Source organism: Camelina sativa, chromosome 16, assembly GCF_030686135.1.
Source record: "Camelina sativa cultivar CO46 ecotype springtype chromosome 16, ASM3068613v1".
Lineage (NCBI taxonomy): Eukaryota > Viridiplantae > Streptophyta > Magnoliopsida > Brassicales > Brassicaceae > Camelina > Camelina sativa.
The window spans coordinates 20,831,633-20,849,876 of NC_141895.1; the positions used below are offsets into that span (position 1 = coordinate 20,831,633).

General features: G+C 35.3%; 3 protein-coding genes and 1 pseudogene across 7 annotated transcripts; 3 read left to right on the top strand and 1 right to left on the bottom strand.

Annotated features, from left to right (window-relative positions):
* Positions 1 to 121: 121 nt before the first annotated feature.
* LOC104750979 (GDSL esterase/lipase At1g71250) lies at positions 122 to 1,996 on the top strand. The gene is made up of 5 exons (XM_010472839.3): positions 122 to 410; positions 496 to 623; positions 716 to 958; positions 1,035 to 1,290; positions 1,380 to 1,996. Exons 1-5 carry the CDS (start codon positions 137 to 139, stop codon positions 1,601 to 1,603), a joined length of 1,125 nt encoding a protein of 374 aa, XP_010471141.2. The 5' UTR covers positions 122 to 136; the 3' UTR covers positions 1,604 to 1,996.
* On the bottom strand, positions 1,713 to 3,594 carry LOC104750978 (single-stranded DNA-binding protein WHY2, mitochondrial). The gene is made up of 8 exons (XM_010472838.3): positions 3,455 to 3,594; positions 3,245 to 3,363; positions 3,064 to 3,167; positions 2,883 to 2,975; positions 2,666 to 2,760; positions 2,485 to 2,558; positions 2,184 to 2,272; positions 1,713 to 1,996 (listed from the first exon to the last, which is right to left on the bottom strand). The coding sequence occupies exons 1-8, from the start codon at positions 3,484 to 3,486 to the stop codon at positions 1,871 to 1,873; spliced, it is 732 nt and encodes a 243-aa protein (XP_010471140.1). The 5' UTR covers positions 3,487 to 3,594; the 3' UTR covers positions 1,713 to 1,870.
* On the top strand, positions 3,161 to 10,430 carry LOC104750975 (vacuolar protein sorting-associated protein 52 A). 4 transcript variants are annotated; one of them, XM_010472836.3, is made up of 22 exons: positions 3,161 to 3,556; positions 3,672 to 3,765; positions 3,866 to 3,929; positions 4,050 to 4,144; positions 4,254 to 4,311; positions 4,439 to 4,534; positions 4,684 to 4,785; positions 4,900 to 4,983; positions 5,070 to 5,150; positions 5,507 to 5,650; positions 6,043 to 6,134; positions 6,424 to 6,505; positions 6,831 to 7,013; positions 7,511 to 7,626; positions 7,714 to 7,772; positions 8,027 to 8,127; positions 8,601 to 8,651; positions 8,912 to 9,091; positions 9,184 to 9,318; positions 9,472 to 9,546; positions 9,787 to 9,844; positions 9,929 to 10,430. In XM_010472836.3, the coding sequence occupies exons 3-22, from the start codon at positions 3,903 to 3,905 to the stop codon at positions 10,231 to 10,233; spliced, it is 2,124 nt and encodes a 707-aa protein (XP_010471138.1). In that variant the 5' UTR covers positions 3,161 to 3,556; positions 3,672 to 3,765; positions 3,866 to 3,902; the 3' UTR covers positions 10,234 to 10,430. The 4 variants fall into 4 exon arrangements, 2 of the variants coding, with proteins under 2 accessions (XP_010471138.1, XP_010471137.1); XM_010472835.3 differs by having other exon boundaries at positions 3,426 to 3,556; positions 9,926 to 10,430; XR_015585467.1 differs by lacking the exon at positions 7,714 to 7,772 and having other exon boundaries at positions 3,426 to 3,556; positions 9,926 to 10,430.
* LOC104753775 (vacuolar protein sorting-associated protein 52 A-like) lies at positions 10,367 to 15,885 on the top strand (annotated as a pseudogene). The gene is made up of 20 exons (XR_015585039.1): positions 10,367 to 10,459; positions 11,249 to 11,343; positions 11,475 to 11,532; positions 11,631 to 11,726; positions 11,852 to 11,953; positions 12,100 to 12,183; positions 12,273 to 12,353; positions 12,455 to 12,598; positions 12,753 to 12,844; positions 12,968 to 13,049; positions 13,252 to 13,437; positions 13,571 to 13,685; positions 13,777 to 13,836; positions 13,993 to 14,093; positions 14,429 to 14,479; positions 14,667 to 14,846; positions 14,944 to 15,078; positions 15,177 to 15,251; positions 15,402 to 15,459; positions 15,542 to 15,885. The product of XR_015585039.1 is annotated as a vacuolar protein sorting-associated protein 52 A-like (transcript).
* Positions 15,886 to 18,244: the final 2,359 nt, after the last annotated feature.

Sequence of the window (18,244 nt, forward strand, 5' to 3'; positions counted from 1 at the left end):
ATGCAAGCAGCCGAAATGTGTGAGAGAGAGCCGTTACAATTTGAATCAGAAATTCCGGAAGATAACTCCTTTGAGTCACATGCAGCATGCTATTCTTAGGGTCTTTATATAACAATCTTCACAAGCTAATTTAACAATGAACACAAACGGACAAAAGATGAAAGTTCCTATTGGAGGATATGTGTTGATACTTGCCGTGATGGCTTCTGTTATATTACAGCAGCCTGAGTTGGTCACCGGGCAAGCTAGAATTCCGGCTATGTTTGTACTTGGAGACTCGTTGGTCGACTCTGGGAACAACAACTTTCTCCAGTCTGTAGCTCGAGCCAATTACCTCCCTTATGGCATCGACTTGAACTTCCGTCCTACTGGCAGATTTAGCAACGGCTTGACTTTCATTGATCTTCTAGGTAAGATTTAAGTTCATTTAATTTGGTACTGTTTTTAGTACTCTCTTTATCGTACTTTTAAACACCAACTATTCTGTGAAAACAGCTCAGTTGTTAGGAATTCCATCGCCTCCTGCCTTTGCGGATCCAACTACATCAGGCAATAGAATCCTTCAAGGAGTAAATCACGCGTCTGCAGCTGCTGGCATCCTCGATGAATCAGGCTACCACTATGTATATATATTTTTTAAGTTTTGTGTCATCACTTTTAGTTAAAAGATATGACATTCTTAAAATGGATGGAGGATTGATGGTGGTGTGTGCAGGGGGCAAGATTCACCCTGAGCCAGCAAATGGTGAATCTAGAGACAACACTGAGCCAATTGAGAACGATGATGAGTCCCCAAAACTTTACGAACTACTTAGCAAGATCGCTTGTGGTTCTCGTTTTTGGAAGTAATGACTATATCAACAACTACCTTATGCCTAATCTATACTCCTCCAGCTTCAGATACAGACCGGCTGACTTTGCCAATCTACTTCTCAGTCAATACGCTCGGCAACTTCTTGTATGTTACGTCAAACCTTCGTATGGGTATTATTATCCTTTACTCAATCTTCTAATAATCTTTTGAATCTGTGTAGACTCTGTACAGCCTCGGTCTAAGAAAAATATTTATACCTGGAGTAGCACCACTCGGCTGCATACCAAACCAACGAGCCACCGGTGCTGGACCACCTGGGAGATGCGTTGACAGTGTGAATCAGATTCTAGGCACATTTAACGAAGGGCTGAAGTCACTTGTTGACCAGCTGAACCAGCGATCACCTGGAGCCATCTTTGTATATGGGAACACATATAGCGCAATTGGTGACATCTTAAACAACCCAGCTGCTTACGGTAAACCTCCCTCTTGGATTATGGCTGTTATAATGGAGTTTCTTCTATGCTTTCTACTCTTAGAAAACAGGGTTTTTTTTATGGTGCAGGCTTCAGCGTAGTGGACAGGGCTTGTTGCGGGATTGGGAGGAACCAAGGACAGATCACATGTCTGCCAATGCAGAATCCTTGTCCTAATAGGAGTCAGTACGTCTTTTGGGATGCATTCCACCCTACTCAGACTGCTAACTCCATTCTGGCTAGACGAGCTTTCTATGGCCCACCTTCCGATGCATATCCTGTCAATGTTCAACAGATGACACTCCTTCGCTAGTTTCTTTTTGATATTGTGTTTCTCGGTCTTGAAGTTTGTATGTTATGATGGTTGAATCTGTCTTAAGTAGAAAGCTGAAGCCAAAATGTTTTTACTGCAAAATAACATATGTGCAAATGAAAACGGGCAGAAGCCCTATATGATTAGAAGTCTTAAAGAGGATATGTTAGATTCAAAAACAAAGCATGCCGATTTTCGTGTGCACCAAATTCCAGAAAAAAGAACATGTGCATTGTCAATTTACTCCGTTCCTACTACTCTATAAGTTCATTTATCCCACTCCTGCTCAATATGCTGAGGACCAGTCGTTAGATGTTGTGAAGTAGTCTTCTGCGTTCCAGTACCAACTTGATCTATTACGCGATCCCAACCCATGATGTGTGGAAGGGCAAACTGCACAAAATACAAAATCTGATTAAGATACAATCACAAACATCCTCTCCGTAAATAATAAACACTTGATCTAGATTCATGTGCTAAAAAATGACAGGATAGCAATGCTCTTTGTTTTTGGTTCTCGAACTGATATATAATAGTAACAGAACAGAGAAAATGCAGAATTAAAAAATCTCAATCTTACACTAAAAGCTGCCTTCATCACTGCAAATTCAGCTGTTGTGACAGGAACCACAAAACGGTCATTGGTATTGAGGATGTTATTGACAACGCCTGCAACAAACCACAGAAGCTAAGTATTTTATTATAAAGAAAGCCATTTCCTGCGGAAAACTGTTATCGCCATACTACAATACTACTAATACAAGTGCAAGCTTCTAAATTTACCAAACAGAAAGCTCCCGTAACTAACTACTTCAGTAGGATACAGACTGATGATCCATATCACACTAGTAATATTAATATTGATAGATTAGAAGCCTTACTCAATGAGAAGAAGTAGCCGCTACCATCCGCGTGAGGCTTAATTGACAATGTCTTCCTGACTTGACCAGCATTACTGAGGAGTCAAAAACATGTGTGTGTCAGAACATGAAAATGCTGTGTTAAAAAGCGAAAAATTAGCAGTAACATCATCATCTGTTGAAGCAAAAAAATAAAACAAACCTTGACTTCATGGAAGGGTCATGGAAAAACTCAGAGCTGTCTTTGGAACCCATGCTAATCAAGGATCCAACTTCCGTAGGTGACAAAGAAAACAACTGCAATGATGTATATAGCAAACAAAAATCAATTTATCAGACAAGAAAGAACACAAGTGAAGAAGATAAGAGAGAGAGAGAGAGAGAGAGAGAGAGAGAGAGAGAGAGCAAAAGATCAAAACCTGTTTCTGTCCCGAATCGTACTTACGCTCACCACTAGAAGGCATAAAAGTCATCCTCAAAGATCCACGACGCTCTATCCGAAGATTTCCTGACTATAAACAAAACAGTAAGTAATAATGTGAACCTAAAAGCCTTAAGATTAAGAAACACACACAAAACTAAAAAAGAAAAAGGGCATACATCGATTTCGGTGAAAGTGGGGAGAACAGGTTCAACAGAGAGAGCAGCTTTGCCCTTGAAAATAGCATAAGGTGCGAACACTCGACCACTAGGCTTTGCAGCATCTTTTCGAATCAAGCAAAACAAATTAGGGCAACCACACTTTACAACAGACTAAAACGGAACAAACCAAAGTTCTTACCTTTTTGACCAGAGAAACCACCTCTAGATGCAGAAGAACCTGACCAGCTTGCAAAACCACGCAACGTCGTAGCTCTCACTTTCTCTTCCAAGAGTGACTTACTTCGATCGCAAAGGCTCCTGCTTTTGGGGAAAAAAACAAACAAACCCAGATCAGAGATGGGTTCTAATTTGTGAATTTCTTGAGAAAAAAACGAGGAATTAGGGTAACCTGGAGAGCAAAATGCGAGCTTGCTTCATCATCTTCTACACAATTCCGAGAGAAACGACGAGTACAAAAGCGTCAAAGCGTCACTTTGGGGTTTCTACTGAGGTTTTGTTTTATGATTTATACCAAAACGGGTTTTTAACAGGCGACCCATATTTTATTAACCCGTTTCCTATAATTTTATCTTTTAACGGCCTAATGGGCTTTTCTGTTGAATTAGGAAATCAAAATCAGATTTTGGAGAAGACGAATCTGAAGAAGAAGAAGAAGAAGACTGTAATGGCGGATTCAAACTGATCTCAGAGACTCGAAAGGTAGATCTCTCGAGAATTCTGATTTCGTTTCCCTCGGAGTTCAAACATCTTCTGAATCCTAATTTCTTACGAAAGCTTTCACTGTAAATTCTTTGTATAGGTTGAGAAAGATCGAGCATTCTGGTTAACTTAGCAAGATGTCTGACATTTCCATTGACGCATTGGTAAGCTTGCAAATCGTTTTTCACATTCGTGATCTTTCGAGCCTATTCGTGGATCCTATATGATTTGTCGAATTTTGTCTCTAATTCGCGTTTGGTCTTCTATCTAAAAATTATTTTTAGGGCCAAGCAATGGGTGACTTTAGTAATCATGAGAAACATGGATTTGATTTAGGAGCATTTGTTGGGGACTTGGCTTTTGAAGAAGATTCAGGCAGGTAAACCTTCTAATGTCTTCTGCTTCTCTTTATTATTCTGCTTAGAATGATCTCCTATCGCACTTGATCTAATAGACATTACTCTTTTTCAAAACGATTTGTTGGGCAGTGAGGATATATCATTGGAAGGTCTTCAACAAGAACTAGAAGAATGTCAAAGTGATGAGGTTAGCTATTCACAGAACTGAGATAAAAAAATTTTGAAATCTGAAAAATAAGAATGTGGATTAGTCATAGACTCTTGGATCCCATGGATATGATGTCCTATTTTATCTTGTTTGTGTGTCAGCTCAGGTTGTTTCCAATATACTATCCAGTGGTGCCAAACTTAGAGACTATGCAAAAGGTGTAGAGAACAATCTACGGAAGGTTGAATTGGATTCAATTGAGGTTGCTATTTTCTCTTACCTCTGATACAATTGTGTCACTTGTTATTTTCTACCTGCCATGTAACATACTTTTTTCGTCTACAAGTTTGGGAATTTTTTCAACATCGTGAGTAGCTTACTTAAATGCTTTAACCCTCCATGAATACCCAGGATTACATAAAAGAAAGTGATAATCTACTCTCACTTCACGATCAGATTCGTGACTGTGACAGCATCCTCTCACAAATGGAAACTCTCCTCAGTGGATTTCAGGTATTTGAAAATTAGACATTTTATAGTTTGTGTGTGTGTTAATCTTCTTTATCCGTACTTTAAACTACGTATCTATATTTTCCTTGTAATCTAAATTCGCACTTTGCTTTTCAGGAAGAGATTGGTTCTATAAGTTCAGACATAAAGATTCTCCAAGAAAAATCAATGGACATGGGTTTGAGATTGAAAAACCGCAGGGTATAGCCAATCAGTAACTGCTATTAGTGTTGTCTCTTGCTGTTTCCACCCGTGACTCATCCAAATGCGCTCTTCTATTTGAACAGGTGGCTGAATCAAAACTAGCAAAATTCGTTGAAGACATCATAGTGCCACCAAAGATGATCGATGTAATTGTTGATGGAGAGGTATTTTTATAATCCCTGTTTTTATGTTACTTTGGTAGGGTTCAAATTTTTAGGATCTCTTCATGTTGTGTATATTGTCTTATTATTTTTGATGCAGTACGAATTACTGTTTTTTTGCATATGTTGTACTATGAAAAACGTAGGAAAAATAGAAAAACAACATGTCTAGTTAGGCTTTAGTATATGTGCAATGTAGTATAACTAAAATTTTTAAAATTATCTTCATTTAGTTTTCTTGCACCACGTAGTCCTTCTATCTGTATGTCCCCTGAGTACGTGTTTTGGTAAAACTGTAGGGGTGCATTTGAGGGTATTTTTATTTCTTATCTGATATTCATAGCATTTTCTTTATTCAGGTTAATGAAGAGTATATGAAAACGCTTGAAATTCTGAGTAAGAAGCTGAAATTTGTAGAAGCAGATCAAGCAGTTAAAAGCTCAAAAGCTTTAAAAGATGTAGAGCCTGAGCTCGAAAAGCTCCGGCAAAAAGCTATTTCCAAGGTTATTGATCTACTTTCTCCGTTACCTATAACCGAACAATTATATATTTCGTATGAGGGAGTGTGTAAGGTCCAAACAGTTACGTACCTATCGACTCAAAACAGACATTTGATACATACATATTTCGTGAAGTTGTTAATTGTTGGATAAATAAGTACAGAAAAATATGTTCCTGATAAACCCAACTTATTTTACCTCATTGATATGAATCATTTTTCCTTCACTCTAAAGATTTTATGGCCAGGAAAAAGTTGCCATCTGGGGTAAATTCATTGAATTTATAGTACTGTACTAATTATGCGTCATTTGCTTTTGTTCTCTTCCAATGCTGAAGGGCATGAACGTGATCATTCTTAATGTGTTCTCATGCAAGATTTTTTTCCGTTTTGCAGGTGTATGATTTTATTGTCCAGAAGCTTATAGCCCTTAGGAAACCCAAAACCAACATTCAAATTCTTCAACAGAGTGTGTTATTAAAGTACAAGTGAGTTATGCTCTCCAACCCATTTATTTGGTTAGACATAGTGAAACTACTATATGACAACATTTCCTGTCTTGCATGTATGTTTCTGTTAACTATTTTCTTATAGTTGTATATGTGGTTATCACCTTACAAAGGATTTGGTTAGATATCTTGCTTTGGATTTGCCTGTGTGATATCAGCAATGTTGTTTTATTTAACATGTTACTGGTATCCAGCTTGATATTATATTGCTTCTACAGTAAATTTATGTAAATATATACTTCATTCACCAATTACATTTTAATGATAGGTATATTATCTCCTTCCTCAAAGAACATGGAAAAGAAGTGTTTATGGATGTCCGTGCTGCATATATTGATACCATGAACAAGGTGATATTTTTTTCTTGTTTGATTGCTTGCACATCCTGCAACTCCTTTTTATAGTCTAAGTTGGATGAGAAAGGATAAACAGATAGATTTGTCTTATGTTAATCTCTGCAAATAGATAGATAGTGAAAACAACATCCAATGGCATGTTACATGCAAGTAGTTATTCTATTCGTGTATTCTCACTAGAGTTGGACAAAGCTAGTTGTTTTCTTTGTTAATTGAGCTGTGATGATTAAAGACTGTATGCAGGTTAGATAAAAAGCTGTTTGTTAGCTTAATCTTTCAATCGCTGTTACACCTAATGTGGTGTGAGATCTGATTTCAGGTGTTAAGTGCACATTTTCGTGCTTATATTCAAGCCCTTGAGAAGCTACAGTTAGATATAGCCACAGCATATGACTTGATTGGGGTGGAGACTAGAACCACTGGCCTCTTCTCCAGAGCAAGGGAGCCACTAAAGAACCGTTCTGCCGTTTTTGCTTTGGGTGAGAGGATAAAAATTATAAAGGTATTTGATTAATAGCGATTAGCATTCCTGATTGATTTTCTCGACCATTCTACATGCTCTAGCGAATTCATTATAAAATCTGAGTTGCCTTTCTGACTCTTTATACAAAAGATGGTGCTAGGTGTGCGTCTTTACAAAAGGATTAGAAGTATTATTAACGTAATATACACCAAGGCAGGTCCACTGCCCACTTTGATTTTTGGTTCAGATATATTGGTAATTGGTTTTAGGTTAGAAATTATAGGAATCAAATTTTTGACTCTTTTCAATTTTGTTTTTATAACAATATGTATCTGTAATATGAAGGCTCCTCAAATAGATGCAAGTTTTGAATATTTTTCTCACTTTCAATCTGGATCAATGTGGTTGAGTATCAAGTTGGTTTTTCCGGTGTAGAGGAAGTAAATCCAAAGTTTGTTTGGTTTAACCATTTTAGTTACCCCTATTATATTCTAAAAGTTTGTTGAAAGACTTAAGTTTCGGTATGTCTGCTGTAGGAAATTGATCAACCTGCTTTGATCCCTCACATAGCCGAAGCCAGCTCGCTCAAATATCCTTATGAAGTGCTCTTCAGGAGCTTGCACAAGCTACTTATGGATACAGCTACTTCTGAGTTCTGTTGATTTTCCGCCTTTTGTATTTATGTTACTGTCCCTCGCCGCTCAACCCCCTAATGTTATTTGTTTTCATTTTTTAACAGATATATATTTTGTGATGATTTCTTTGGTGAAGAGTCCATATTCTATGAAATCTTTGCAGGTAATTTCTAATTTATCTCCTTTTTGATTAACCAAACAATGTGGATATTGATAACTGTTTCAAAGCACATCAGTATATCTAGTACTCTTGTATATATTGATAAGTTAGTTACTTAGTTGTTACAAATTTGTTATGGTGTTGAGCTTTTAAAAAGTTATCTTGCCTTCTTCCGGATAAAAAGCTTAACCCCTTCAACTTTTGATATGATAATAAAAGCATTGTTTTGGAAATATACTGAACTTTCCATGGCACAGGTCCATTCTCTGTCATTGATGAGCACTTCAATCCTGTTCTTTCAAACTGTTTTGATGCTATCGGCCTGATGCTTATGATTCGCATAATACACCACCACCAGGTATTGACGCTAACCCAATTACTAGTTTATCTGTGTTTTGGTGAATCTCTTGGAATCAGGTAATCTTGTTAGCTTCCCTTTTGTACCTTTTTTTAGTGGCAATACATATGTGAGAATGCATTGAAAGTTAATGCTCCGGTGAAGTATGGTTAGATATATATTAACTCAGCATTGGAAGGAGGAGTCTTAATGTCTCTCGAGCTAAAGATTCAGATACACTGGTCTTAGGAAAGATGTTTCTAGATTACATACCTTCAACTGGTCCATATAGGCGTTCCACCCTAAGTCTATATTTTGCATCAACTGTATGATTATCTAGTATAGCTTTAGTTTCACTTATTTTCATGATGATGATTATCTAGTATAGCTTTAGTTTTACTTATTTTCATGATTCTGGCCTCTTGCAAGGGCCATGATAGTTTTTATGTCCACTAAGTGTTAAGCAATGCTCAATTTCCCTCCTTTTTTTACAGCTTATAATGTCTCGGCGGAGGATTCCATGCCTGGATTCATATCTGGACAAGGTTTATAACTCTCTCTCTTTTATTCTGTTTGATATACTCTTTTGTATATATGTAGTAGTTAAAGCAATAAAAAGGATTCATTATTACTGTGCACATCTGCAGCTGTTTTCACTTGGTCAGTATATGTGTTTTTTTTTTGGGTACAACTTGGAAGGTCTTGATAGATTTTAAGTATAAGCTAATAGATGTGGCTATGGTTGATTTCCTTAGATTTCATAGTCCTCTCTAAATGAATCTTTTACAATTTTTAAACGGAGCAGGTTAATATTTCATTGTGGCCTCGTTTCAAGATGGTGTTTGACTCACACCTCAGCAGTCTGCGAGATGCAAACATTAAGACATTATGGGAAGATGATGTTCATCCACACTATGTGATGAGGCGTTATGCTGAATTCACGGCTTCGTTTATTCACCTGAATGTCGAATATGGAGATGGGCAGGTTCGTTATAAGCATTGGCTCTGTCTCCAATGATATGTGTTACTGAGCTCGTGGCTTAATCATCGCGTGACATTGTCTATGACCCCTTGCAGCTTGATATAAATCTGGAGCGGTTAAGAATGGCTGTAGATGGCTTGATTCTCAAGCTTGCGAAGTTGTTCCCAAGGCCAAAGCAGCAAATTGTGTTTCTCATAAACAACTACGATATGACAATTGCTGTGCTGAAGGTGAGTTGAACCCTTGGCCGTCTCATGTTAAGTGCACCCTAAAATGCCTTTTCTGAATCAGTCAGCATATCCAAACTTTTTACGAATCAATATTCTATCTATTGAATCTGTCCTACCAGAATAATATTTTAAACTCATCTTCTGGTATTTTAGGAAGCGGGACCAGATGGTGGGAAAATTCAAATGCATTTTGAGGAATTGCTAAAGAGCAACACTTCGTTATTTGTGGTAAGGGCCAATGTTGCAATTTGATTTATCTTAACTTTTCGAAGTTTTGTTGCCTTTATAATTTGTGTCATGGTTAGAACACAAGCATGGCTTTGTAATAGCGATGTCAACACAGCCTCGTTCAAGTTTCGATAATGGTGACTTTTGTTTGGTCAAGATAAACAAAGACCGTGGAAAAATGCCAACATGTGTTATTATTATGTGTCCGTTATCTTAGAATCATGTTTTTTAATCTCGCAGGAAGAACTGCTGGTGGAACATTTCAGTGATTTGATAAAATTTGTGAAAAGTCGAGCTTGTAAGGAACTTCTTTCTTTCTTGTCCTTCCTTGCACACATCATTTAAGTCAAAATAAACCACTAAACTGTAAAATATGTAGCAGCTGAGGATTCAAGTTCAAATCCAGAGAGGTCCATAACAATTGCTGAAGTAGAGCCACTGGTGAGGGACTTTGGAAGCAGATGGAAGACAGCGATTGAGTTGATGGACAAAGATATCATAACTTCGTTCAGTAACTTCTTGTGCGGTATGGATATCTTGAGAGCTGCATTGACACAACTATTACTCTATTACACAAGACTCACAGACTGCATCAAGAAGATAGATGGTGGATCTGCTCTGAACAGGGATCTTGTCTCCATTCAATCTATCATGTACGAGATCAGGAAATACTCCAAGACTTTTTGAAAAAAAATAACATATGTGGCTGAATATGAAGAGTATTGTAAGATAAGTCAATCTTTCTAAGCTAGTGAATCTAAAGCGCCAGTATTATTGTGTTATGTGATATAGCTTTCAAACCAGTTAAAGAGTTCCTGTAATGTCTTTTGATACTGTTGTCCCACTTTACGGTATTTTCAGTGTATGGAAAACTTTCATGGGAATGTCTATCCACAATTCACTATTTTCAAAGGTATAAAGTTAGTGTAACAAGGATGAGAAATTTGAGAAAGGAGAGGACAGAGAATGCAGTTATTATAGCCATGGCTGCAAACTGAAACTTTTTACTGGTTAGAGAAGTTGCAACCTGATATTTACTTTTTAATCTAGTATAGAATTATTACAAATTAGTTTTTGAGATGTAATAAGGTTAAATAATATATATAATATATATAAAAAATTTTATGTTAAGTAGTATTTAATTATTTCGTATACACTTCAATTTCAATTGTTGTCATATAAGTTATTTTTTTTTGCTTTGTTGTCTTTTTTGATATAAAATTTCTCTTCAAAAAGATCTCTGAAAAGTTATTTTATTACTGTCAAATATTAAAATTTAGATAAAATTATTAACACAGATTTAAAGAAGGTGAATCCTAGCAGAACTCCCACTCCCAGGGGTTATTAGTTCTTATCGACAAGAACAAAACCTGCAAACCTGTATGAATTTTTTTAGGTCAGAGAGTGAATATATTATTTGAAGGCTTTTTTGGGTTTTTTTCCCGACAATATCTGTAAGAGAAAAAACGAGAATATATTTTCTGAGATTGAACCGTCATTAATTATCATCCCTAAGTCTTATATTCCTAATATATTCAATAAGAAATTAACGTCCAACAATTAACCTGACTTGGATTATAAGGAAGGTTGCTGAAATCTCTTTCTCACGATCGAAGTCGAAACCACAGGCCTCGTATCAAGTCGTTTATCGAAGGTGTTGCGTCTATTCTCTCTGGTCGTCTTCTATCTAAGAAGAACATAGGGTCAAGCTATGGCCGACTTCAGTAATCTTGAGAAACATGGATTTGATTTAGGAGCGTTTGTCCGAGACTCGGCTTTCGAAGATGATTCGTGCAGGTACGTCATGGTTCTTCTGTGTACCTCAATTCAAGTATATATGACAAATATATGGTTCTGCTTCTCTTTCCTTATGCCCCATGGCCATTCATAACATCGACTTTACTCTTTTCAATTTTTTTCTTGGAAAGCGAGGATATATCACTGGAAGGGCTTCAGCAAGAACTAGAAGAACTTCAAACTGATGAGGTGATGATCAAACTGTTCTTTTGAGTTACTCTGTACATGAATAGACTTTTAGATATACAAGGATAAGATCTCTCTATCTTGTTCGTGTGAAAGCTCAGGTTGTTGCCAATATACTGTCCAGTGGTGCCAAACTTAGAGAATACGCAAAAGGTGTAGAAAACAATCTACAGAAGGCTGAATTGGATTCCATTCAGGTTTTTCTATATATATATTCTCTTACTTGTGATACATTGTGGCACCTTGTTATTTTTTACTTGCGTACAAGTTTGTGTTATGAGTAACTTACTTGAATGTTTTTACCATCCATGTGAATACCCAGGATTACATAAAAGAAAGTGATGAGCTAGTCTCACTTCACGATCAGATTCGTGACTGTGACAGCATCCTGTCACAAATGGAAACTGTCCTCAGTGGATTTCAGGTACTTCACGCAAATTAGACATTTTTATATGATGTTGTGTGTGTTTATGGACTTGTGCTTGATAGGAGAATATGCTACTCTTGGTATACTTATATAGGTTCCTTTGTAAACTAATTATACCCTCTTTGCTTCTTTGTTTCTGTCAGGAGGAGATTGGTTCTAAAAGTTCAGACATAAAGACTCTTCAAGAAGAGTCAATGGACATGGTTTTGAGATTGTAAAACCGCAGGGTATAGCCAATCAGTAACTGCTATTAGTGTTATTATCTCTTTCTGCTTCCACCCGTGACTCATCCAAATGAGCTCTTCTATTTGAACAGGTGGCTGAATCAAAGCTAGCAAAATTTGTCGAAGACATCATTGTGCCACCAAAGATGATAGATGTCATTGTTGATGGAGAGGTATTTTTGATGTAGCTCTCTGTTCTGTTAAGGTGTCGGATTTGAGGATCTTTGCATGTGTTTCTGGTGCTGTGTAATCATATGCTGTACTCTTTCTTCAGGTGAATGAAGAGTATATGAAAACACTCCAAATTCTGAGCAACAAGCTGAAATTTATAAAAGCAGATCCCGCGGCTAAAAGTTCGAAAGCTTTAAAAGATGTAGAGCCTGAGCTTGAAAAGCTCCGGCAAAAAGCTATTTCCAAGGTTATTTGATCCTACTTTTTCTGTTACTTGATCCCTAAACAGCTTATGTATTTTTATGTTATACGTTTGAGTTCTTCTATGATGCCGCTGAAAGTATAGTATGAGCATTCTAAATTAATGTTCTTATGCAATATGTTTATTTCTGTTTTTGCAGGTTTATGATTTTATTGTCCAGAAGCTTATAGCCCTGAAGAAACCCAAAACAAACATTCAGATTCTTCAACAAAGTGTGTTGTTAAAGTACAAGTGAGTCATATGGCTCTGTAAAGCCCTTTGACTTGGTTTCACTTAGTGAAATTACTATTGGACAACGCTTCCCTAGCTCTTGAATGCATATATTGACAAAACTTTCTGCAATTTTAATGATAGGTATATTATCTCCTTCCTCAAAGAACATGGAAAAGAAGTGTTTGTGGATGTCCGTGCTGCATACATTGATACCATGAACAAGGTGATATTCTTTATCTTGTTTGATTCTTTATCTTTATTATATCCTTTATATAGTCTTAATTACACTTAAGTGCATCTTTACATGCAAGTTGTTCTTCATTCGAGCCTTTTGTCTCGCTAGAGTTACACGAAGTTAGTTCTTTACTTTGTACTTAGACTTTCAATTGTTGTAACATTTAATGTATTGTGAGATCTGGTTTCAGGTGTTAAGTGCACATTTTCATGCTTATATTCAAGCACTTGAGAAACTACAGTTAGATATAGCCACTGAAAATGACTTGATTGGGGTGGAGACTAGAAGAACCATCGGCCTCTTCTCAAGAGCTAGGGAGCCTCGAAAGAACCGTTCTGCCGTTTTTGCTTTGGGTGATAGGATACAAATTATAAAGGTAAATATTTATATTATTCAGTGATTAGCATTGCTGATTTTTGTTACTCCTACCTTCACTTGACACCTTTCTGTATTGTGATATCTCAAAAGTTGGTTAAAAGACTCAAGTATCACTATGTTGTCTGATGTAGGAAATTGATCAACCTGCATTGATCCCGCACATAGCAGAAGCCAGCTTTCTCAAATATCCTTATGAAATGCTCTTCAGAAGCTTGCACAAACTACTTATGGATACAGCTACTTCTGAGTTCTGTTTATTTTTCCCCTATTATATTTGTGTTATTTTTGCTCATAGCTCAACACCCCTTGGTTAATGATATTTGTTTTCATTTTAACAAGTACTTATTTTGTGATGATTTCTTTGGTGAAGAGTCCATATTATATGAAATTTTTGCTGGTAATTTCTAAATCTATATCTCTTTTGCTATACCATATTATGAGGATTTTGGTTGCTGTATAGATCCTTCCAAGATAGTTACATATATAATTCGATATGGTGTTGAGTAGTGTGTAAGAATTTTCTTGAATAAATTCTAAATTCTCCATGATACAGGTCCATACTCTGTCATCGATGAGCACTTTGATGCGGTCCTTTCAAACTGTTTTGATGCTATCGGTCTGATGCTTATGGTTCGCATTATACACCGGAATCAGGTATTAACTATGACCCAATAACTAGTTTGAGTGTTTTATTAGTGAATCTCTTGGAATAAGGTATTTTGGTTATCTTCCCTTTTGCATTGTTTATAAGTCACATTCTTATGTGATAATGCATTAGAAATTAGTGGTCCAGTGAAGTATGGTAAGATATTTATTACTTAATAATGTCTTGCAAACTAATGATTCAGATGTTTCTTGATTACATAAGTGTTCCACAACCTATTTATGCCTCAACAGATGATACTCTAGTATAGCTTATATTCCCCTTTTGCAAGGGTCATGATGGTTTTGTGTTTTAAGCAATGCTTAATTTGCCACTGTTTTCACAGCTTATCATGTCTCGCCGGAGGATTCCATGCTTGGATTCATATCTGGACAAGGTTTGTAACTCCTTGTCTCTTTTAGTCTATTTGATCTATTCTTAAGTGTATATTAACTTTCCAGTTTAAAGCAAAACAAAAAGATATTGTTCATTACTATTGTGTATATCTGAAGCTGTTTGACTTGCAAAACCTTAGGTTATATAGTCCTCTGTAAATGAATCTGTTAACTTTTAAAATTGAGCAGGTTAATATATCTTTATGGCCACGTTTCAAGATGGTGTTTGACTTACTCCTCAACAGTCTGCGAGATGCAAACATAGAGACATTATGGGAAGATGATGTTCATCCTCACTATGTCATGAGGCGTTTTGCTGAATTCACTGCTTCGTTTATTCACCTGAATGTTGAGTATGGAGATGGACAGGTTCGTAATGATTAATCATTCCCTCTGTCTCGAATGATATGTGTTACCTGGAGCTTGTCACTCAAAGTGCTTGACTTTGTCTAATGAAACTCTGCAGCTGGATATCAATTTGGAGCGTTTAAGAATGGCAGTAGACAGCTTGATTCTTAAGCTTTCAAAGTTGTTCCCAAGGCCAAAGCAACAGATTGTGTTTCTCATTAACAACTACGATATGACAATTGCTGTGCTGAAGGTGAGTTGGACCCTTGACCGTCCCATGTTTAAGTGCACCCATGTAAGTGAATCTGACCTACCATAAGAATCTGCTTTGATCATCTTCTTGTAATTTAGGAAGCTGAACCAGAAGGTGGGAAAATTCAAATGCATTTTGAGGGATTGCAAAAGAGAAACACTTCGTTATTCGTGGTAAAGGCCAATGTTGCAGTTTGAGTTTATCGAAATTCTATAATTTGCTTCATGATTATAGCGCAAGCATGGCTTTGTAGTAGCTAGCCTGCACCTTAAATTTGATGTCAACTCAATCTTGATTTTTGATTGTTCATATTTGCCTCGCAGGAAGAATTGCTGGTGGAGCATTTCAATGAATTGATCAAATTTGTGAAAACTCAAGACTGTAAGCAACTTCTATCTTTCTTGTCCTCAGTTCTCACACTCATCAATTAATTCAAGTAACCACTAACCTGCTGTATGTGTAGCGGCTGAGGATTCAAGTTCAAATCCAGAGAGCTCAATCAAAATTGCTGAAGTAGAGCCGCTGGTGAAAGACTTTGGAAGCAGATGGAAGACCGCGATAGAATTGATGCACAAAGATATCATTACTTTCTTCAGTAACTTCTTGTGTGGTATGGATATTTTGAAAGCTGCACTGACACAACTATTGCTCTATAACACAAGACTCAAAGACTGCATTGAGAAGATAGATGGTGGATCTGCTTTGAACAGGGATCTTGTCTCCTTCAACATTTTTACCTTCGAGATCAAGAAATACATTACAAATTTCTGAAAGATAAAATATGTGGCTGCTTATGAATCTATACTATTAAAGATGGCCAACTCTCTCCATCTGAGTGATACATCAGCAGTGAAGAAAGTGTCACTTGTCTATCCTCATTAAAAATAAACATACCTAAATTTAAAAAGAATATGAAACATCTTTCATGTCTTTTATTTTTTTATATCACAAACAGTTTTAATATTTACATAAGAAATTTAGAGACTTAGAACATATCCCAAGAAAATAAATGCATCACCAAAAGACAAAAAGACATCGGAAGTGAACCAAAGAGTCACTTCTTCCTCTTGGAAGATAGTTAAATAAAACTGTAGAATGTTGGTTTAGAAAAATACGGAAACAAAGAGGAAGATAGTTGAATAAATTCATGACTGTTGGTTTTCATATTCTAATATTTAGAAGTTGTCAAAAACAAAAAAAAAAAAACTGAATGAAATTCTTATTAAAAACCACATTCTAAAGTTATATTCAAGAAATTGAAAAACTAATATGAAAGAAAGATATATATCTTAATTATGTGTATTAAAAAGTTAGCCAAACTGCAATTCTTGATAAAAGAAAATGTCAGTGTTTCATAGTATTTAGTTGAGAAGCTTAAATATGAATATATCTAAATACTTAAGCTTTTTTTTAGAATGAATGTCAACCAAAAAACTCTTGGTTACAAAATATGCATCCTTAGATCAAGCATTATAGAATGCTAAAGATTTATACTTTGTGTTTATTTAAACTCTTTATTTAAACTATGTGTTTCTTGTGCTTAAGATTTTTTTTGAATTTTTAGAAAAGAATTATAGAATGTTTAAATCTCTCAAAACAAAGTTATTCATGCATGTATATATTAATTCAATTACAAAATGAGTAAACGTATGTGAACTATTAAAATAATCAACGTCAAATGATATTTTTCAAGATTTCCACACTTAAAAAAAACAAAGATAAATTCTACATAAAAAAATAAATGAGTAACAAAACTGTTTTAAAAACGGTAAGCCATAACCCAATCCATAGTGCGGGTATTCATCTAATAGTATATAAGATATGTCAAATCTTTCAAAGTGAATCTTAAGCCAGTATGATGGATTTATGGGCATCACTGAAACCAGTAAGAGTTTCTCTATGTCTTTTGCTATTATTAACCCCATTTGTCTCAGCCTGAGTGTATTGGATACTTTCATGTAAATCTCCATCGAACAAATCTCTAGTGTTTAAGATTTGAGATATAAGAAAGGATAGGGGAAATTGATTAAGATGGGAACAGAGAGTGCCGTTGCCAATTGCCGATTCATGCATTGTAGGGAAAACTTTCCACATTCTCAGATTCTTCAAGAGCTGATTTCTTTTGGATCTCTCCTCTCAGAAATGTTTTGTTATTGCAATATCAAATAGGATTTAGTATTTAACTTTACAAGATCTAATAAATGATACAGTTTCACTTCGTATAGCTGAACCACTCTGACACATTGCTTGTCTGCAATCAATTCTAAATTTTTTTATTAATGGAGAACATCAAAGACCATAGAGGCCAAAACTCTCAATTTGTGATCGCAAAACCAGGACACAAAAGATTGCATGAAATGCATTCATAGGTTCCAATGCATTTTATAGGGAACTAGATGATTGTCCATGCAACTTGTGGATTCTGTATTTTTAGTTGTTTATAAATTTTTATTGATATATGATTATAATAGAATTATATATATATATACAGTAAAACTTCTATAAATTAATAATATTGAGACCAGAAAAATCTATTAATTTATAGAGGTTTTAATTTCTCGATAAATTAATAATTATTAATTTATAGAGAGACTTTCCTAATTTGTTAAAAACATTAAAAATAAGATTTAATGGTTATAACTAATATTTTTATAAAATCAATCACAATAAAAATAACAATTATCATGTTTTTACGATAGCACTCAAAGATTTTTATACAGTAAAAATATCAAAAATGAACTCTAATAAAAATTAATGTGTCAATATATACATATATTTGGATAATTTTATATAATTATTAATTTATATTATTGATGGGACCATATATTTACCAAGGATTTTCAAAAAAAATATTATTTTATTATATTATCGAATAGTGTCCAAAATTAGACTAGTCCTAACTTGGGACCGGAGAAATTTATTAATTTATAGAGGTTATTAATTTACCAAGTATTAATTTATAGAGGTTCTACTGTATATACATGATTAGATTTGATTTGATTGTTTGATATACATTGAGTATTGTTTACATTGAATTATATATAATATAAATTTTAAGTGTGATTGTTTGCAAATTAGTCATTTTTTTGTTCTTTAAAATAATGAATATATATAATTGTAATTCACAATAAAATCTTGTTCATCTTGTTATGAGAAACATTTTATT

Bases quoted from the DNA above. Each gene is read 5' to 3' on its own strand.
- LOC104750979 (XM_010472839.3), top strand. From the start codon at position 137: ATGAACACAAACGGACAAAAGATGAAAGTTCCTATTGGAGGATATGTG. The intron at 411-495 runs GTAAGATTTAAG...CTGTGAAAACAG, and splicing joins GACTTTCATTGATCTTCTAG to CTCAGTTGTTAGGAATTCCA. The intron at 959-1,034 runs GTATGTTACGTC...GAATCTGTGTAG, and splicing joins AATACGCTCGGCAACTTCTT to ACTCTGTACAGCCTCGGTCT.
- LOC104750978 (XM_010472838.3), bottom strand. From the start codon at position 3,486: ATGATGAAGCAAGCTCGCATTTTGCTCTCCAG. The intron at 2,761-2,882 runs GTTTTGATCTTT...ACATCATTGCAG, and splicing joins ACGATTCGGGACAGAAACAG to TTGTTTTCTTTGTCACCTAC. The intron at 1,997-2,183 runs GTAAGATTGAGA...TATTTTGTGCAG, and splicing joins TGATGAAGGCAGCTTTTAGT to TTTGCCCTTCCACACATCAT.
- LOC104750975 (XM_010472835.3), top strand. From the start codon at position 3,903: ATGTCTGACATTTCCATTGACGCATTG. The intron at 3,930-4,049 runs GTAAGCTTGCAA...AATTATTTTTAG, and splicing joins ACATTTCCATTGACGCATTG to GGCCAAGCAATGGGTGACTT. The intron at 6,506-6,830 runs GTGATATTTTTT...ATCTGATTTCAG, and splicing joins ATATTGATACCATGAACAAG to GTGTTAAGTGCACATTTTCG.